The 20556-nt window shown below is 36.9% G+C and overlaps 1 protein-coding gene across 4 annotated transcripts in view; it reads right to left on the bottom strand.

Annotated features, from left to right (window-relative positions):
* Positions 1–3626: 3626 nt before the first annotated feature.
* Suz12 (SUZ12 polycomb repressive complex 2 subunit) overlaps positions 3627–20556 on the bottom strand; it is a 51669-nt gene continuing 34739 nt past the window's right edge. For all 4 annotated transcript variants that reach the window (XM_004870685.4, XM_004870684.4, XM_087191501.1 and 1 more), the window contains 8 exons: positions 19804–19909; positions 14638–14815; positions 11782–11873; positions 11433–11576; positions 10474–10631; positions 8086–8284; positions 7316–7395; positions 3627–5759 (listed from right to left, as the gene is read on the bottom strand). In XM_004870685.4, the coding sequence (XP_004870742.1) occupies positions 5414–5759; positions 7316–7395; positions 8086–8284; positions 10474–10631; positions 11433–11576; positions 11782–11873; positions 14638–14815; positions 19804–19909 (1303 nt within the window). In that variant the 3' untranslated portion in view covers positions 3627–5413. The remainder of the gene's footprint in view (positions 5760–7315; positions 7396–8085; positions 8285–10473; positions 10632–11432; positions 11577–11781; positions 11874–14637; positions 14816–19803; positions 19910–20556) is intronic.

Consider the following 20556-nt stretch of genomic DNA (forward strand, 5'->3'; position numbering starts at 1 on the left):
AGGGGTAGAGATGTAGATCAGTGCTATAGCATTTCCATAGCATATTTGAGGCCCTAGGTTCAATCCTCATACCATTAAAAAAAAATAACTGACAGTAGATGGCAGGTTTGTTTATAAATGTTCTTTTGTTTATTTATATTTTGGTACTGGGGATAGAACTTGGGTCCTTGCACTTGCGCGGTAGGCAGAGAAACCACTGAGCTAAATCCTCGGCTGTTTATACATTTTATAAGACAAAATACCTTGAATCCTACCTTTCCTGATTTAGGGCCAGAAAAAGGAAGAAGTAACTTACAGCAATTTTTTTTTTTTGGTACTGGGGACTGAACTCGGGACCTTGGGCCTGCAAGAGCCAAATTCCTGGCCCCAGCAATTTTTACCTGTAAGCCCTTGGGGAACCTTAGAAGCAGGATCTGGGTCTTACTCAACTTCCTATTCCCTGTACTTGGACAAGGTCAATGCACAGATAATAAATAGTGAGGCAGGGCTGGGGATTTAGCTCAGTGGTTCTGGTGCCTACCTTATAAGCGCAAGTTCCTGAGTTAGATCACTGGTACCAAAAAAAATAAATAAATAAATAGTGAGGCGTGGTGGTGCAGGCCTGTAATCAATCCCAGCACTCAGGAGGCTGAGCCAGGAAATCACTTCGAGTTCAAGGCCAGCCTGAGCTACATGCTGCAAGAGCTATTTGGGTTATGAAAAAGGGTGTAGTAGCTTGGACACAAATTATGATAATTGGAGTTGGTGTATCTGCAGGCAGCCCCTGTAGCTTTGCTGTGGATAGGATGGTAGTTAGAAATGGAACATTGATAAAATGTAGTTCAAGAGATTCAGCCCTGTTCTTCCTGATTCATCCCACTAGACATTTAAACATTTTTACATTGTCTAAGAACCGAGTAAATTTTTGTCCTTGTATACAAGTCAACCTTACACTTGTAGGAAGTAATACATAGGAATGTTGGGCCGGGGATTTAGCTCAGTGGTTCCGCTGCCTGCCTCACAAGTGGAAGGACTAGAGTTTGATCCCTGGTACCAAAAGAGAAAAGGAATGTAATAAGTTCTAGAAATTGAATTGTAAGGTAGTAACAGAGTACATGGTATATACTTAAATTCTTTGTGTACACTGGTAATCTACTTGTTGAAGACACTGCATACATGAGGTAAGACTGGAAAGATAAGGATGAAATTGCATCATGGTATTTTTTTACTGTCAACAGGGAAAACCATTAATAGGACTGCTTTAATATGTATCTGTAGGGGCCGGGGATTTAGCTCAGTGCTTTCGCCGCCTGCTGCTGAAGCACAAGGACCTGAGTTTGATCCCCGGTACCAAAAAAAAATGTATTTGTAATAAAACCTCAGGTTATTTATTTCCGTTTTCCTAGGAGCAGTACACTATTAGATTACTTTAGCAAACAGAAAATATAAACTCAATGTTCTGAAAACTAGTTTTGACAATGAACTTCCTGTTTCACTTAATTCATCTAAATTCCTGTGTTCCAGCTTTATGCTAGACATCTGGCCATTCTACCCAGTGTGAGGAAGCATCCCTCTTCTTGAACCTACCCTATTTAAAAAAATAATACCAAAGGCACAATGGACAGCCTTTCTCCTTTTCCCCAGCTGTCTTCCCTGGAAGCAGTTTTTGTAGTACTAAGGATTGAACCCAGGGCCTTTGCACTGAGCTGATGACAAGCCCAGCCAGACCTTTTGATCTTGATAAATTCCCCAAGGCAGGACTCAAACTTGTGATCCTTCTGCCTCTGCTTCCAAGTGCTGATTATAGGGTTGCACCACCATGTCTGGCAATGTCATTTTGTACTTGCTCCAGTTTTCAAATAGGATGAGTAAAAGTGGACTTAAGGCAGAGTAGGTGCATTATGGCTTTAGTAAAGTTACCAGATTGCTTTCTTTCAAAGTTGTACTGGTTTATTTTCCTGCCAGAAAGGTTAAGTGCCTCTTTCCACATTTCTTGCCAAGAGTGTTATCACAAACTTTCACCTTTCTCAGTCTATCAGAGTCTTTCCCCCTTGACCAGGTATTGGGGACTGAACCTACGGCTTTTGAACTGTGTCTCAGCCCTTTTTAAATTTGGGATGGAGTCTGTTACTAAGCTTGTTTTGTATCATCTGACTCTAAAATTGCCACCATTCTACAAGATATAACCACTTGCTTTTTCAAACTGAGCTTAGTTGATGTTTGAATTCATCTTCATTCTCCCATAGTGCAACATCAGTTAACAATTACTTCATGACACTCTTCTGATTGTTGGGATAATTCACCTGGATTACTCTAGTAGCATCCTAGTAATGCTCCCTATAGGGACCTTCTCCCTTTCAAACTTTCCTTATAGACATGGGCCTAAAACAAAGTGGACTGTCCACATCTTTCAGTAAACTACATACTTCCTATTGTTCAAAGATGCAGATCCTCAGGATACCACGTAAAACCCTCAATATCTCGACAGATACCTAAGTCCAAAGCCATAGTACGGTCAATGAGTCTCATGAAATGGAGCAAATTGCATACAACAAATGTACATACGAGTTTGGGGAGCACATAGCCACATTCAGCTCCCAATACACAGCAACGTGCTTTTGCTGGAATATAAAAGCTAGAATGACTGAATTGTCCCCTCTTCTGTCATTTCCTCCAACTGCTGAAGTTAGCCTCAACAACTACTGACCTCTTACAGAAGGTAGTGTAATGATTCTTCACTTACAATGTGGTTATGTCCCAATAAATCATTTACTTCACCTACCAGACAGTTGAGCAGTACAGTAAACTGCATAGTAGCCTTTGTGGTCACACAGCTGGACTAGAGAAGGCTGCCAGCACTGCCAAATATCCTACTGCCTATTGGTAGTCTGGAGAAAAATCAGATTACATCATCAAAGAACAGTTTCTACTAAAATGCTTATCAAGATGAACCATCAATTTTATTACAAATGTGACATTTTACTGCAGTGGTTTATTTGTATTTCTAATTTTCTAGTGGACTAAAAGGAAAATGGAAGCTGAATGTGGTGGTGCATGCCTATCTGGGAAACTTAGGCAAAAATGTCTCAGAATTTTAAAATGAAAAAATTCAAGGGCTGAAGATATAACTCAGTGTGAAGGCCCTGAGTTTAATCCCTAGTACTAGGGGAAAGAAAATCCACAACCAAAGATGGATAGCTGTTTGGTTGACTAATATTCTATTGATACTATTCTGAACTATAAATTTAAAACTGTTTATTACCATAAGTAACATACTAGTTATAATCAATGAAAGCAGGACTTCAGCAATTTTTAAACTTATTAGTTCTGACTCATCATTTGAAGTTAGTGTACTTTTCCTGGACTCTCACTATGCTAAAACAGAATTTTGGTACAGGCATTCATGAACAATAACAGCAACGACCAAAAACAAAACAGGATGCAGCTTTTTATATTATTGAACTTTATGTACAAAATCATTTGATTTCAAATAAACATTTAATGTAAAAACAAACGTTCTTTTAAACTGAATTTTTTTTTACATCTACTGTACCATTCAAATGCTTTACCATCTTACATGATTTCTTCAAAATCTGTTATTAAGGGTACATATAGAAAAGCATTTTTTTTATAAATAGAAACAAAGGGATTTTTTTCAGCTTTTATTATAAGATGACATAAAAAGTTTACTCAACAGAAGTAATTTCATTACTATTTGGGGGAGGGAATCACCAACTTTTGTGCAAACAATGCTAGCCTTCTTTTAAGCATTAAGAGCATAACTGCTTAAGAAATGACATAAGCAATAATCCTACACCTACATCTCCCCTAAAATAATCTATTTTTTTTTACATATGTGCACAGCTTTAGCAAATTAAAGCCCAAGAGAAATGCTCAAAATCCACTACTCAGAGGCAAAATGAGAGTTTAGTGGAACTTGTCATTTGTAGAGCTTACCAATCAAGAAGTCTGTAATGAAAGCTGCAGTTTCCCTCTTTCCTATTTTTTTTTAACACAAAATCAATGACGAAGAACTTAATACTGGATGACAAATCACATCCACACTATTAGTTAAATAGCCTCACAGTTAAACACATCTTAAAGACCAATCAAATCAGTATTTACACTTATAAATTTCTGAAAACACCATTAGAAAGCTCATATATCCCTTCACTAAACAAAATAGGGAACTGCATCTCATGGTGGTGGAATGAAATTTAAAGATTAAAAATACCTGTATTTACAGCAGCATTGATCCTTTATAAATAAAGAATATGAAAATGCAATATCTCTAAAGGCTAATAAAAAATTGAGGTGATGTTACTCAACCACAGTGCTTGGAGTTGGAATAAACTTATTGGTGCTTATTAATGTGCCAGTAGTGAAACCGCTTTCTGTTGGAGAAAATCCAACCGCAAATATGTGCGCAAAACACATAACACAGGGAAAAATTGCTCAAAATAATTCAAGTCAGCTCACCTGTATTGGATATTCTAATCATGTAATACATTACAAAAACATCCTTGGAACGAAAAAAAAAAAGGTATAACATTTTCTGGTTTGATTTTTTAGAACACTCCCTCTCCCTTTTCAAAGTGGCATCTTAAAAATCTCAAACTTGTTCTTTCTTTCATTTAGAATCCTAATGAAAAAATGTGTACAGCTGAATTTTTCATGTTACTACCTAAGTGAAAAAAAAAAAAACCCAAAATGAGAAAATGTTCAAGTTTAAAAAAAACACTGGATGAGCAATGCACTAAAATCCACATGAAAACAAATGGTCATTAACCCCTATAAACCAACATGACACTTCACTGACAACAATGTAAAAGATGAACATCTTCTCAAACAGGCATAAGATGAAGAAGTGCTACTTTAAAACTGTAAAATTAACTTATATAATGTATATCTTACATTGCAATTTTCATTCCAAATTGATAAATGATTTCAAAAACCAAGGATCAAGGTTTGATTGCAAGTAGTAATGCAACAATTTGACAAAATCTTCAATTTCTAAAAAAAAAATAACATTCCAATTTTCCCTCCCCAAGAAAATGTCTCACAATTACAAAATAGAAAAACTGCCCATCATAAATGCAAAAAGCATTACAATTTATGAAATAATTTCTAGATTTAATATATTTGTAAGACAACTGTTGCAGTTAAAGGTATTTTCTTTGAAATATTGCTTTTCATGCTCAAACTAGAAAATGTTTTAATAACATCAATAAAACTGATACACATGTAATGCTGCATAAGGAAGTGAAGTAGAAGCCTGATTCAAACATCCTTGTTGAAATCATTTACTTCATCTAACATTGCCTGTTTGGAACCTATGATTTAAAAAGAAAAAACAAAAGCACAACTCTTCTTAGAGGCCGAATTCCCTAGAATGCAATTTCAGTGTTTGTCCATAATATGGGGTTAGAGCTTTTCAGAGTTTTTGTTTTTTGCTCTGTTTTGAAACCCCTGAGACACCATCTGTTTCCAAAGCTTTTTCTTTTGAGTTAATTTCACTAAATCCATTTGCTGTCCCATTTTGTTCCTCAGTTATTTCTTCATTTGCAGGGGAAGCAGATTCTCCTTTTTCTAATTTTTGCTGCATTTCACGGAGCTTGGTAACAGCTTTATCTATTGACATTATGCTAATAAGATTAAAGTCATGCATGCTGACTAGATGAAGCATGAAATTTCGACATAAATTCTTCTTAATTATTTTCTGTCCATAATTTTCTACAAACAGCATACAGGCATGATTCATTTGATTGTCAGCAATAAACCTATTTAAAAAAAAAAACATTAATACTGATACAAAACATATTTGCCAAATGCAGTAGTAGTAACCATTATAAAACAGTAAATAAAGACTATATATCCAAACCCAGTAAATGATACATTTAATAAGTAGTAAGTATGACTACATTCAAAGAGATTCAATAGCCTGAAAAGGCAAACCATTTTAGAAATTTAAAATCAGATTAAGCAGGACATGGCAGCCCATCCCTACAAACCCAGAAGACTGGGAAGCTGGGGAAAAGGATCCTATGTTGGAACCCAGCCTGGGCAACTGAACCTGTCTCAAAATAAAAGAGGGCTAGAGAAATAGTTCAGTGTGAAGGCACTGGGTTCATTCCTCAGAACTGAAAAAGAAGAAAAAAAGTAAAGAGGCACACACATTAGCTTAAAATAAATGAAAAACCTTGGATGTTATAGAAGTCATAAATGAGGATCTAATAATAAAGGAAGCAGAAGGGGCCGGGGATTTAGCTTCGTGGTTTCGCTGCCTGCCTCGCAAACAGAAGGTCCCAAGTTCGATCCCCAGTACCAAAAAATAAAAAAAATAAAGGAAGCAGAAAATAAAAATATGAGTAATGACGGATAAATAGTCACATAGCAGAAGGAATAAGATATACAAGAAAAACAATGGTGGGCCAGGGATTTAGCTCAGTGGTTCCACCGCCTGCCTCGCAAACAGAAGGTCCCAAGTTCGATCCCCAGTACCAAAAAAAAAGAAAAACAATGGTTAAGAATATACTTTTCCTTGCAAGCATAAGGTCCCAGGTCCCGAGTTCGATCCCGAGTACCACAAAAAAAAAAAACCCCCAAAACAAAAAACATACTTTTTATTAGAAAGGCAAGAGAAGAAATGTTCTACCTTGACCTCTATGAAATTTTAACAAATGTACCACCAGAAAAACTACATATTTTATTCTGAATAACTAAGCATATTTTTAAAAAGCTTTGGGCTGGGAATTTAGCTCAGTAGTTCCAGCACCTGCCTTGCAAGTGCAGGGTTTCAAGTTTGATCCCTGGTACCAAAAAAAAAAAAAAAAAAAAAAAGAATAAAAAAGCTATGGTAAAGGTTCCAGGTGTGGAACAAATGGGGTATTATGTTGCATTGCCTGACAAAGAGAAAAAATAAGAGGAACTTGTGATCCAGAGTTCAAAACCAACCTGAGCAAGCACAGTAAGAACTTTTTTCAAAGGGGGCTGGTGGTGGGGTAGGATATATATTAATCTAATAAGCATTTAGAAATTATTGTCTGTACATTTTTTTGTTTAATGTAAGTGCTGAAAGAAACCCAAGACCTTTAAAAAATCTGTTTAAAAACCTGCAGTTAGATAGGAGCCAACATTTTCTCTCTACATTCTCTGAACATCACTGTTTTTCTTTATGCAGTTGAAGTATGTTTGGTCTAGCGTTAGATCTGGAACACCTATCTACATTAATGGAATTTAAAATAAGATTCTTCTAACAGGCAGATTTATAGATTGTGAAACAGCAAAATGAGCATAAATAATAATGAAAATTTAAACTAATTTAGAAACACCCTACCCATGCTTCATGACATGGAGATTCCATAGTTTCATCACTTCTTTCTCCCCTTCATTAACATCAGAAAATTCTTCAATTTGCTAAAAACAAAACACCCAACAAAAAGAAACTTATTAAGTACAGAATATAACAGGCATTTCTATAAGAAAACTAAGAATATCAAAAATAGAATGTTTAACAACTCAAAATAGTGAAGTGGCAACACTTCTTAAAATCAACTCAAATATATTTAACAATTTTAAAAAGGAAATCCTAAGTTATGAAAATTACCTGTAAAATACTAAAATGAAAATACCCAATACAAATTCATATTAAGATAATCTGATTTTTTCTTTACTTTGTAATTTTTCAAATGACACAATCATTAAAATTGTGCATTCCTGGATTCAGTAAATTTTTTTTATTTTTGGTTTTTTGAGGCAGAGTCTCCCTTTGTAGCTCAGGCTGGCCTCGAACTCTCGGCAATCCTCCTGCCAAGCCTTGGTGCTGGGAATACAGGCGTGCGCCATCATGCCCAGCAAAGCAGGCATTCTCTTTTTTTTAAGGGGGTATGGGGGGGTACCAGGGATCGAACTCAGGGCCTTATGCTTGCCAGACAGGTGCGGTGCCACTGAGCTAAATCCCTGGCCCTGCATTCAGTAATTTAGAAAAAGAGCTCTTTTACTCTAGTAAAGTCTAGTTCATGTTAAATGTTTTCAAACAAAATTCATTTAATCATAAAATCCTAAGATCACTGCGAATAATGGTAATGAAGAAGATAATTTAATTACAGTAATTGTTTTTTCTCTTAGCCATTCGGGATCTTTTTCATCTTCACTGTCTACTTCCATTTCTTGTGGACGGAGAGGTAAGCAGGTGTCACTGTGGAAATATAGACGATTGTGGCCACTACTATATGTTCGCTGCTGTTCCACTTCTCCATCTTCAGATTCAAGAAATTCAGACATGCTTGCTTTTGTCCGTTTTGGTCTATTGAAAAGAAATGTTGATATAATAAAGCCTCTACAACTATGCCATCCAAATACACAAGTATTAGATCTACGGTAATTTACAATATGGCCATTTAATAAAATTAACTACACAATAGTATTTGAAACAACTCTCTCCCCAAATTGTTTTCTTTCTATATATGAGAAACAGATGTATTACACATAAATTTAAACTGGGAGGGTGGTGCACTCCTATAATCCCAGCACTCAGGAGGTTGAGGCATGAGAATCACCATAAATTCGAGGCCAACCTTTGCTCTACAGTAAGTTCAAAGTCAGCCTGAACTACATGACAAGTCTGTATCTCCAAACAAAACAAAACCACCATACAGCACCAAAGTAACTGTGTGTGTGTGTGTGTGTGTGTGTGTGTGTGAGAGAGAGAGAGAGAGAGAGAGACAGACAGACAGACAGACAGACAGGGTCTCACTATGTGGTTTAGGGTGACCTCAAACTTTCAGCAATCCTCCTGGCTCAGCCTCTCGGGTGCTGAGATTATAGGCGCACACTACCCCCCAAAAATTAAAGTTTTAAAGATAAAACTGTCTTTCTGGGAGTGAAAAATAAACTCAGAAAAGAGAAAAACATAAAGGTTTAAAATGCTGGAAATATAGTTGAGTGGCGCAGCGCATGCCTGGCAAGCTTGAGGCCCTGAGTTCAATTCCTACTACCAAAAAAAGGAAAAGGTTACAAATGATAAAAAGGCATAAAAGTGCTAGTTCAGGCACATAAAAGTAGAAATACACATGTAAACATTCTGTACGGCCAGGTGTAATGGCACACTTGAGATATTGAAACAAAAGGGTATTAAGTTTGAGGCCAGCCTGGGCAATCTAGTAAGACCATGTCTCAAAATGAGAAGAAGAGGAGAGAGAGAGGGGGAAGAAAGCTGAGAAGATGAGAGACAGAGTCCGGGAGGAGAGAGAGAGAAAGAACAGAGGAGACAGACGAGGAGGACTGGAGATGTGGCTTAGTGATAGAGTGCCCCTAAGGTTCAATCCGCAGTACCATAAAAAAATTTTCTGTCAAAATTATGTGCTCTAACACACGTATGTGTACAAAGCAGAAAACCACACTATTCCACATACACAACTACTACAAAAAAAATTTTTTTTTTTGGTACTGGGGATCGAACTCAGGACCTTGCACTTGGGCGGCGGGCGCTGGAACCACTGAGCTAAATCCCCAGCCCTGTTTTTTGTTTTACAAAGATAAAACTTTAATCTCAGCAGTCAAATCTGATGCTGTAAATATACTGTTGTTGACTGTAAAGCCTATTGGAAAGAGGTACTAGGTACTAACAGTATACCATCATAGAATTCTTAGTTTATGTGCAGCCGAAGCGAGCACGACCATCATAGAATTCTTTATCCTTCACAGTACCCAAATAGAATATAGACCTTTCTCTTTTTTTTTGGTACCGGGGATCAAACTCGGGTTCTTGCGCTTGCGAGGCAGGTGGCAACACCACTGAGCTAAATTCCTGGCCCAATATATACCTTTCTTGCCGGTTCCTACCAAGGCATGTGCACAGAAACTTTTACTGGGAGAGTTCTTCAATATCACTAACCACTGCAGCAGCAGCGACAGTAACAGATAAAACTTGGGGAGAAAATGGAAAAGAAACCAGGTGTGGTACAGTATGCTTGTAATCCCAGCTATTCAGAAGCCTGAGGCAACAGGATTTCAAGTTTGAGGCCAGCCTAGGCAACACAGTGTGAACCTGTCTCAAAATAACTCAATAAAAAAATAAAAAGGAAAAAATAAATTTAAAAAAAGGGAGCCGGGCATGGAAGCACACACCTGTAATTCCAGCACCTGCAAGGCTGAAGCAGGCGAACTGTCACGAATTCCAAGCCAACCTGGGCTACACTGTGAGTTCGAGGCTGGTCTAAATTACATAGCAAGACCCCGTTTCAAAAAATTTAAAAAGGGGGGAGGGGCTGGGGAATATAAATATAGTTCAGTGCTCTTGGATTCGATAAGGGGAGAAGGGAATGGAAAAAGCCCTATAGGAACAGGATTGAGGCATGTAAGGTACCATTCCAATCCAGGGACTTACCTAATGATTTCTTTCTACCCAGCAGCTCTGTCTGGCTTTCCTCTGTTCCTCTAACGTCATCCAGAAAAGCCAGAGGAAAATGTTTTGTTGTATGACCTTTTACCTACCTGCACACAAGAATATGTGTGATAGGTGTTCTCTTTACTGGTCCATTGCGACTAAAAGCAAATCCAGGTTGGCGATGAATATCCTGAGGATTTCCTGCATAGGAGCCATCATAACATTCATTGATAGAAACATCTATCCTAGCACCTTTTGGATGATACTGTAACAAAAATAGCAGGGTTTTAAGAAAAAAGAAAATACTAATTATCAAACCCTAAATACCAATCCCTCCAATTTAATTAATTAAAAAGTCAACTGTGGGTTCTCAATGTTATGACAACTAAAACAAACCAGGAACAACATCCTGGTGAAAAGGAAGTCAGAAGACCTGGAGTAAAAAAAGGTATGCATTAAAACAATGATAGTGTTTTTTATTAATGTGGTGACTTTATACAATTCCTTTTCTTTCTTTTTTGGGGAGTCTTGTTAAGTAGTGCAGGCTGGCCTTGAACTCACTAGGTAGCCAAGGCTGGCCTGGAACTTGTGGCAATCCTATCTCAGCCTCCCGAGTGCTGAGATTACAGGCCTGCGCCACCACACCTGGCTACAATTGCTTACCTCAGCTCAAGTAAGAAAAGTATTCCTGACTTCAAAGACCTGGTATAAGGATTACATGAGTCAGTATAGGCATATTATACAAAATTTTTTTTTTTTCCGAACTCAGGACCTTGTGCTTACAAGGCAGGCGCCAGAACCACTGAGCTAAATCCCCGGCACACAAATGTTAAATTACTATTCCAGGGGGCTGGGGACTTAGTTCAGTGGCACTGCGCCTGCCTGGCAAGTGCAAGGCCCTGAGTTCAATCCCCAGTACGGAAAGAAAATATTATTCCAAATATATGTCAACTGAATTATTCACTGTAATCCATGCGTAAAGCAATCTATCAACACACAAAGTACAATTCTTTCAAGTCATCTTATATTTAATGTATATTATTGGTAAGAAAAGATAACTACTTACAACATAATTGAAAATAAATCTACTATGGCAGAGTTTAAGATGCTTGAGTAAACTATACAGTTTGCGGCAGTTGAGAGTGCACCAAGGGCAATGCAGGTCATCTCTTGCTTCAGTCTGTTGTCTTGTATTGTTGTTATAAAGGAACTAAAAAACAAAAACAAAAAATAGCAAATCTACCTTTTCCACCTCAAGTTATTTTGTTTCAATATCATCTCTAAAATTAGTTAAAACAATTTAAAAGGTAAAACAAATCAGGGCTACTCTTAAATATGCCAAAAGATTTCAGATATAACACAGAGAACAAATTAATTTTGTAATTACTTAAAACAGAAGGGTCAATTATGTTTACCTGATAAAATATTCTTAATTTTTGTCGGTTTTCATTTGATATATCTTTTTCTTTTCTTGTTTGTAGATCTGCAGCCAATGTTTCTTTAACAGCTGGAAAATATATACTTTTTAAAAAAATTTAATGAAACTATTTGCTTCTAAAGAGTAAAATATTTAGCCAAAATTATTAATTAAAAGTTTCACAGAATTCTACTTATTCTGATCCAAACTGATGATCACAGAGAAAATTCCCCTAATCTATAATTAATGTTAAAATCTAATTAGTAAGGCTGGGGATTTAGCTCAGTGGTTCTGCTGCTGCCTGCCTCACAAGCAGTGCAAGCCCCCGAGTTTGATCCTTGTACCAAAAAAAACAACAAAAAGCCCCAACTAACTAGCAGACCCACTTTTTTCCCTATAAAAAAACCTCCTAGCCAGGCATGGTACAGGCCTGTAATCTCAGCACTCAGGAGGCTGACACAAGAGGATTGTCCCAAGTTCGAGGCCAACCTGGGCTACACAGCCAGACCCTGTCTCAAAAAACACAAAAATACAAACCTTTGTCTTAAGCTATCATAAAAAATTAACTACATGTAACACTGTACGGTTTTTAGCACTTTGAGGTCATAGTGTAATTTTCTGTTGTTATCATTGAGTTTTTGACAGTGATCATACTCAGGGCCTTGCTTTACTACTGAGGTGCATCCCATATCCCCAGCCCTAAGATTTGTTTTTATTGGTCTTGGTATTCCCAGTGGCCATTCATGAGCAGGCATCCACTGAGTGCTGGTTTATCAGAGAGTAAGTAAAATTGACTGTATTAAAATCACTATAAATCTAAGAGATTGGTCACCATTGGCAATTTTGGTGTATTTCTTTCAGACCTAAGGGAAAATGAACATGTACTTTTTTCTTTTTTTGGTTTCTTTTTTTCTTTTTGGTACTAGAGATCGAACTCAGGACCTTGCACTTTCGAGGCAGGCAGCGGAACCACTGAGCTAAATCCTCTCTTCTTTTGGTTTCTTGAGACAGGGTCTCACTATGTATAGTTCAGGCTAACCTTGAACTCATTATGTAGCCCAGGCTGGCCATAAATTCCAGGCAATCCTCCTGCCTCAGCCTCCGAAGTGCTGGGATTACGGGCGTGTCCCACCACACTCAGATCTTTATATAATTAACCATTTCACATACACAATTTATTTGGTGTAGAGCTTTTTCTTAATTATGCACTACCTGTTTGCAGTACATGATTACATTTACCATGGGGAATAGGTATGTGTACATAATACATCTTAATTATTTTTTTCTTCATGCCCTAACCCCCCTTCCCTGCTCTTTCCAACAATTGCTCCCCTTCCCATTAGTTTCTCTGCAACTCTTTCACTTATTTCACTGTTTTTAGAGTACTGAGATGTATCCAGACTACCATTTATGTGGGAAATCTTTCCTCGGTATCTATTACTCTATTTATAAATTGTTTTCCTCTTAAAACTGTACTTCAAAAAGCTGGGCATTGGGGCTAGGGATTCAGCTCAGTCGTGCTGCGCCTGCCTTGCAAGTGCAAGGTCCTGAATTCAATCCTGATTACTGCAGAAAAAAAAAAAAAGAAGCTGGGCATGGTGGTACATGCCTGTAATTCTGGCACTTGGGAGGCTGAGGCAGGAGAATTGCCTCTCAAGATGGAGGCTAGCCTGGGCCACACAGTGAATTTAAGACCAGCCTCAACTGCATAGTGAGACCCTGTCTTAAAAAAACAAAACAAAACAAAAACAAAAAAACAAGGGCTGGGGATTTGGCTCAGTGGTTCTGCTGCTTGCTTCACAAGCAGAAGGTCCCAAGTTCGATCCCCGGTGCCAAAAACAAACAAACCAAACAAAAAGTATACTCCCAAATTGAACCCTGTAAAATCAAGGTTTTGATGAACCTCTTTCAGCCCTACAATGGTATAAACATTAAAATATTTAATTCAGTTTTATGTTAAAAATATTACATGAATTATATGAAGTACAGTTCTGAAGCCCTTCATAGCTGTAAATGAAAAATTTGAAAGCCAATCGTGTTCTCCTAAATTTGTGACAAATTTATTATAAACTGACGCTAAGATGCATCTACAAGCCCCACTTGGATGTATAATAAATGGCATATAAACTGGGTGTGGTATCCCATGCCTGTAATCCTAGTACTCCCAGTACAAGCATCTCAAAGATATTTGTACTTATGTTCAATAAAGCATTACTCTCAGTAATTAAGAAGTGGAAGAATCTGTCCAGTAACCAATAAATAGAAAAAGAAAAAGTAGTCAATAGTAAGTACAACTGTAATCTCAGCACTCTGGAACAGTGAGGCACGAGGATCCAAGTTGAGCCTAACCTGGGCAACTTTGTGACTTAGCAAGACCATGTCTCAAAAACTAAAAGGGATGGCTAGGGATTTAGCTCAGTGGTTCTGCTGCCTGCCTCACAAGTGGAAGGTACCGAGTTTGATCTGCAGTACCAAGAAAACCCAAAAAAAAACAAAAGTAAAAGGGATAGAGATGCAGCTCAGTAAGAGGGCCCTGGGTTTAATCCCTGGTACTGCCAAACACACATGGGATGCACAAAGGCAGGCATAAACAGACACATACAAACCCTTAAACACAAGAGTATAAAGAAAAACTGAAATACCCAGACATATCTGGCACAAAAGTTCTGGATAAAGATTTATCAATACTTCAACATAAATTTTATATCTAATATCAGAAAACCCTAATTTACCATGGCCATTAATAAGGCAAATAAAATTTTTTGAAGAATAATTACATGGAAATAAATTAATAAGTATAAATTCTAAAGTTCTAATTCTAAAACCTTTATTTTGATAGCATTTTTTTTTTTACCAATAGTTTGTGTAGGTTTAACTGAACCAGGCTTGTTTTCTTGATGGAGACTCTCTGAATTTCTGGTGGCCAGAGGCTTGGCAACAGGAGCTGTAGACTTATCACTGGTTTCTCCTGTCCAACGAAGAGTGAACTGCAATGTAGGTCCCTGAGAAAATGTTTCAAATGGAGGCAGTCTCTAAATAATAAGAAACATGAAAAATGGAAATTCATATAATGAATTGAAAGAAACAATAGGACTAAAAAAAAAATAAGTCATGTGGATTTTACTTGAATCAATACATTTTCCTTAAAAAATCCAAAAGCCAACAGATATTATCAACCAGGCAAATAAAGAAGGGAACAGCAGACACTACCAAAGAGCTCAGGCTATCTACAGCGGCAGCCATTTATCAACAACACCTGAATTATTGATAAGTAGAAACACTGACACAACACAGCCAGATTTTCAAACTTTTCAGAAAAGTCTAAAATTGGGGCCAGGGGTTTAGCTCAGTGGTTCCGTCACCTTCCTCGCAACGCAAGCACAAGGTCTCGAGTTCCATCCCAGGTAGGCCCCCCAAAAACCCCCACAAAAGTCTAAAATTTAGGTTAAGAATGTGGCTCAGTGTACCATGCTTGCCTAGCATCCTGAGGGCCTGGGTTTGATCCCCAGCAACCCCCTACCCCTCCAAAGTAAAGTTTTCATGGAAACCTCATTTTAAAAGTTACTAACCAATTCAAAATGTCTTTTGTAGTAACAAGAACTGAAACACCAGGGATTGAAATCAGGGGTGTTCTATCACTGAGCTACATTCCCAGCCCTTTTTGGAAAAAGACATTTTTTTTTCTTTTGGAGACAAGATCTCGCTATGCAGTTCAGCCTGGCCTTGAACTCACTATGTAGCCAAGGCTGGAGTTGAACTCGCGGTAAACCTCCTGCTTCAGCCTCCTGGGATTACAGGCATGAAAAAGTTTTTACAGTTTTGAGACAGGATCTTGCTAAGCTGCCCAGGCTGACTTTGACTTTGCCATTCTCCTACCTCAGCTTTCTGAGTTGCTTCTATAGTGGTGTGCCACCATATACAGCTCAAAATGTATTTAAAACAAAGCAAAGGCATGGTACCTAAAGCCTGCTAGCTTGCAACCTCTGTTCTTAGATGACCAAATTATTTTTTTGTTTGCAAACTGAGTGGTTTCAGCAATTAGTAATTTTCTTTGATTTCTCTCAGGCTCACTGACATTGACTGCCCTGCCCTTTCATCTCTTCTTTGATTTTGAAACAAAATTATTTCTGCTCTCTTCCTCCACTTGAAATCCCTTATAAGTTAACTTCTCTGTCTCCGTAATTGCTAGCTAAACTTTCACCATGTGCCTAATCTTTCACCCATCTTCATTCAAAATTTTACCTATTAGGGTGATGACCCCCAAATTGGTTTCACATACTCTCCCTTTTTTGGCTGTACTGAGGACTGAATCCAGTACTCTTAACTACATCCCCAGCCCATTTTCTAAATTTTGAGACAGAATCTCACTAAGTTGCCCAGGCTAGGCCAGGGATGTAGCTCAGTGGTACCATGCTTGCCTAGCAAGTGCAAGATCCTGAGTTTGATTCCTGGTACAAAAAAAAAAAAGGCAAATGTCCCCTTAAAAAAATAACATTTGGCCCAGGGATTTAGCTCAGTCAGTGGTGCCACGCTTGCCTTCCAAGTTGCCCAGGCTAGGCTTAACCTATGCTCCTTCGGCCTCAGGCTTGCAGAGAATTACAGGTGTGCCCCACCATGACCAGCTTCATCTTTGTATTTGAGCTCTAAACTCACTTCTCCACTTGCTTCTGAGGATATTGCCACTTGTTGATCTCAATATAATCATGAACAGAAATATATTTAGAAGCAAATCCATTATCATTTACTCTAAAATAAATTTTCCCAGGTACACCGTTAACTTTAAAACTAAAAATTCTGGAATTACATTTGACTATTTTTTTCTTTCATTTATCTTATAATTAACAAGTCTTTTTTGAAATAACGATCATCACTTCTTTCAATGATTACAACAAAAATAAGTTCTTACTGCCTTACTACTGTAAGTATCTCAAGTGATCTCCCTGCTTCCAATTTTTACTTCCCAATCCAGATACAGGAGATACAATAATGTTCTCAAAGACTGTTTTCATGCTATTATGTCTTATAAAAATGTTCAATGGGCTCTTATTTTACTGCTACTTAAGCCTAAAGTCTTTCTACTTCTTTACTACAAATAATCCTTTTAAAATTACAACTTAAGGCCAGGGATATAGCTCATGTGTAGGAGACCTGGGTTTGATTCTCAGCATTACCACCACCACAACAAAATGTTCATTTTAGACTATAATAAGGTAAAGGTGTGATTATATGAACTGGTTTTGATACAGTAAATCTGTATCTTATTTAAAACCTTCCCCAAGATCGATCCCCGGTACAAAAAAAAAAATCAAAAACATCCAGGGCCAGGGATTTATTAGCTCAGTGGTTCTGCCACCTGCCTCACAAGCACGAGATCCTGAGTTCAATCCCTGGTACCAAAAACAAAACAAAAACTTCCAAAACAAAAAAGATACAAGTATACTTGCTACAACATTTTTGAAAATGGAAAAAAAATAGAACAAAACCTAATTATTCATTAATCCAGCACTAGTTTAATAAGCTTTTTTCTTTTTCTTTTTGGCACCGGGAATCGAACTCGGGTCCTTGCAGTTGCACTGCAGGTGGCAAAACCACTGAGCTAAATCCCTGGCCCCTCCCTGGTTTAGTAGTTTTAAGACATTTATTTCAAAGACTTCTGAAGAGTTTTTCAAAGAAGTGTATCTGTATCCTTTCACTTAAAAGGGTGTCTATTTCATATTCTTGCAATTTCTTAGGAAATAACCCATATATAGAAGTATTTTTCTCATAAATTAACTCAGCATACTTTTAAGAAATTTAAAACTAAAAAAAAAAAAAATGATAAAAATAATAACTGCAGGCTGAGGATTTAGCTTAGCAGCACTGAGCCTGCCTGGCAAGTTCAAGGTCCTGAGTTCGATTCCTGGTACCAAAATAAAAATAACTGCAGAATATCAAAACATTGTAGATAGGTATAAATAAATTAAATTGGATAAAACCTCATCACCTAGCATTAACCATTACTACTATTAATTTTAGAAAAAGGAGATTATATACAATTTAGTGAAAATTAAATTATAGCAATCACAGGTCAGGGATTTAGCTCAGTGACACTGCACCTGCCTTGCAAGAGCAAGGTCCCAAGTTCAATCCCCTGTACCACAAAAAAAAAATTACAGCAATCTTGTCAAACTATCATCCTTTTTAATGACCACCTTTTTAGATTTAAATATTTCCAATTTTTCAACAATTTAAAAATTGAGATTTACTACCTACATTTTTTCAATTACTACTGAAATTATAGAGATACAGTTAACATTTACGTATGTAAAGTTTTAGTATTATATATGGCAGTTCTGCCCTTCAGTGAGCTTATACCAACCTATCCTCACAACCAAGTATTACTTGAGAGTACGCGTCCTCCTATCCCTAACACTACCAACTGTTAATCATTTTAATCTCTGTCAAACTAGTAGCCAAAATAGTTTTGCTTTTATTTGTATATCTTTGAAAACTAAGGTTGGCTATCTTAGAATTGGTCACATATATTTGTTCTAAGAACTGCAATTGTCCTTTATTCATTTTCCTTATTACTTTTTAGGGGGAGGGGGTGCTGGGGATTAAATCCAGGTTAAGCATGCTAGGGATACACACTACCACAGAAACATACTTTGACCTTTTTCTTATTATTTTATAAAACTCACATTATTTGTGCCACAAATATTTTTACCTAGTCCATCACATTTTGTTGGGGATTACACTCAAAGCATGCTAACCAGGTCACAGAACCAGTCTCATTTCTATTTTTTTGGTACTGGGGATTGAACTCGGGACCTTGCACCTGCGAGAGAGGCAGTGGAACCAGAGCTAAATCCCTGGCCCATAGAACCAGCCTCATTTCTATTTTTAACCTTGGATTTTTGTGGTATAAAAACCACTACTTAAATTAGGCAATCTTTACTTCGTGCTTTCTGGCTTTTGCATCATCCTTATAAAGATATTCCTCACCACAGAATTCATTAACATTCACCTCTATTTTTTTCTGAAGTTATAGAATGTTAATTTCTCTATTCATGTTTATAATCCTCCTGGTTTAAGTTTATTTTCAAATGGTTAGAGATCAGTTGTCACAATGAGTAGTTTATCTTTCCCACACAGGCCTGTAGTAACACCTTTTATCAAAAAGTCAATCTCACACATATATGAAACTACTTTAGGACTATGTTTCAGCGGCTGTCTTATGATTATACCATACAGTTTAAGTTCTTTTAACTTCATGGCATGTTCTACTCCCTGGTAAGTAAATTTTCCAAAAATTTCTTTAGTAATATTACACATTACTAGATTTATTTGAGATTAATTTTTAGGCTTATAACATTTCTGAGATTCTGTTTGTAATGGTATACTGATTTTTTTTTTTTTTTTGTACCAGGGATTGAAGTCAGGTCCTTGCGCTTGTGCAGAAGGCAGTGAAACCGCTGAGCTAAATCCCAAGCCCTATACTGATCTATTTAGAAATAAATGACACACATTTTGCTGAATCTGCCTACCCAAAACACGTTTGTCTATTATTCTTTATTAAAAATCACTAAGTATGCTTTATCTAAGTTATACAGATTTATTGATAAGTTTATTACTAATCACATGTTATCTGCTGTTACTATGAATGAGATTTAAAATAGCAGTTATCATTTATTGAGCACTTATTGTATGCCAGGCACAATGCTAAATGTATTTTATTATTTATCTCATTTAATCCATCAATTCTATACCTCATCTTACAGAGATAAGAAAACTGAGACATAAATAGGTCACTTGCCAAATGCCAAACAGCTAAGACAGCAGAGATTTGAATCAGGCAATCTAGCTCTTAAGAACAATGCCTTCCATTAAATACTCTGAACTAGGTCATTTTACTTGTGTTTTTTGAAATATTTAAAGGACTCTTACTTCCAACATGAATTAGCATTTGGGTGAAAAAAAAACATCAATCAAAGTGGGAGTTCATGACTATTACGTGCTCAGCCTTCTAAGTAGTCCATACCTTCCCATCAAGAATAGTCTCCCATGTTGCTCTTTTCTTGCTTATTGGACATTCTTCCATTTCCTGCATGGCTACTTCATATTCCCCATCTAAAAGCTGTAAGCGCCTGTTAGACAAACACATACACTTTAAAGTAACCTATGTATTACTGTAAGTACACAAATTCTACATTCTTAGATTTATACTAAAAGCATTAAATTTATAGACTAGCTTACATACCCAACAGGATTTTAAAATATAGCTACACTCCCACTCTAAGAAAAAAAAAGGAATTTTAGTGATATGTACTAACTATATAACTAGAGAATTCCTTCAATACGGTAGCTGCTCAGATATAACTTTAAACATGTAAAAGATGCCTAAGGTCTCAAAACCTTTCGAATTTAAACATGTAAGTATAAAGGATGTGTGTAGGCTTTATAGTTTTGAATATAGGAGACTAGTGTTACAATATTTGCCTTGAGCAATCACTAAGAATTATACTTGGTTTTTTTTTTTTTGGTACTGGGGATCGAATTCGGGTCCTTGCGGTTGTGGGGCAGGCAATGGCACCACTGAGCTAAATCCCCAGCCCAAGAATTATACTTGTAATTTTTAACTACTATAAATGTTTGAACTAGAATGTTTTCCTTTTATACTGGCCCAGTAAATGAATGATTATAAAGATGAATCTGGTAACTGTAGAAACCTGCAGGCACCTGGCACATATAGGTGCTCAATAAATACTTCAAGGATGAATGGATGAAATACTGG

The sequence above is a fragment of the Heterocephalus glaber genome, unplaced genomic scaffold (genome assembly GCF_053883595.1).
Source record: "Heterocephalus glaber isolate CG9 unplaced genomic scaffold, H.glaber_assembly_v1.0 deba00001564, whole genome shotgun sequence".
NCBI classification, from domain to species: domain Eukaryota; kingdom Metazoa; phylum Chordata; class Mammalia; order Rodentia; family Bathyergidae; genus Heterocephalus; species Heterocephalus glaber.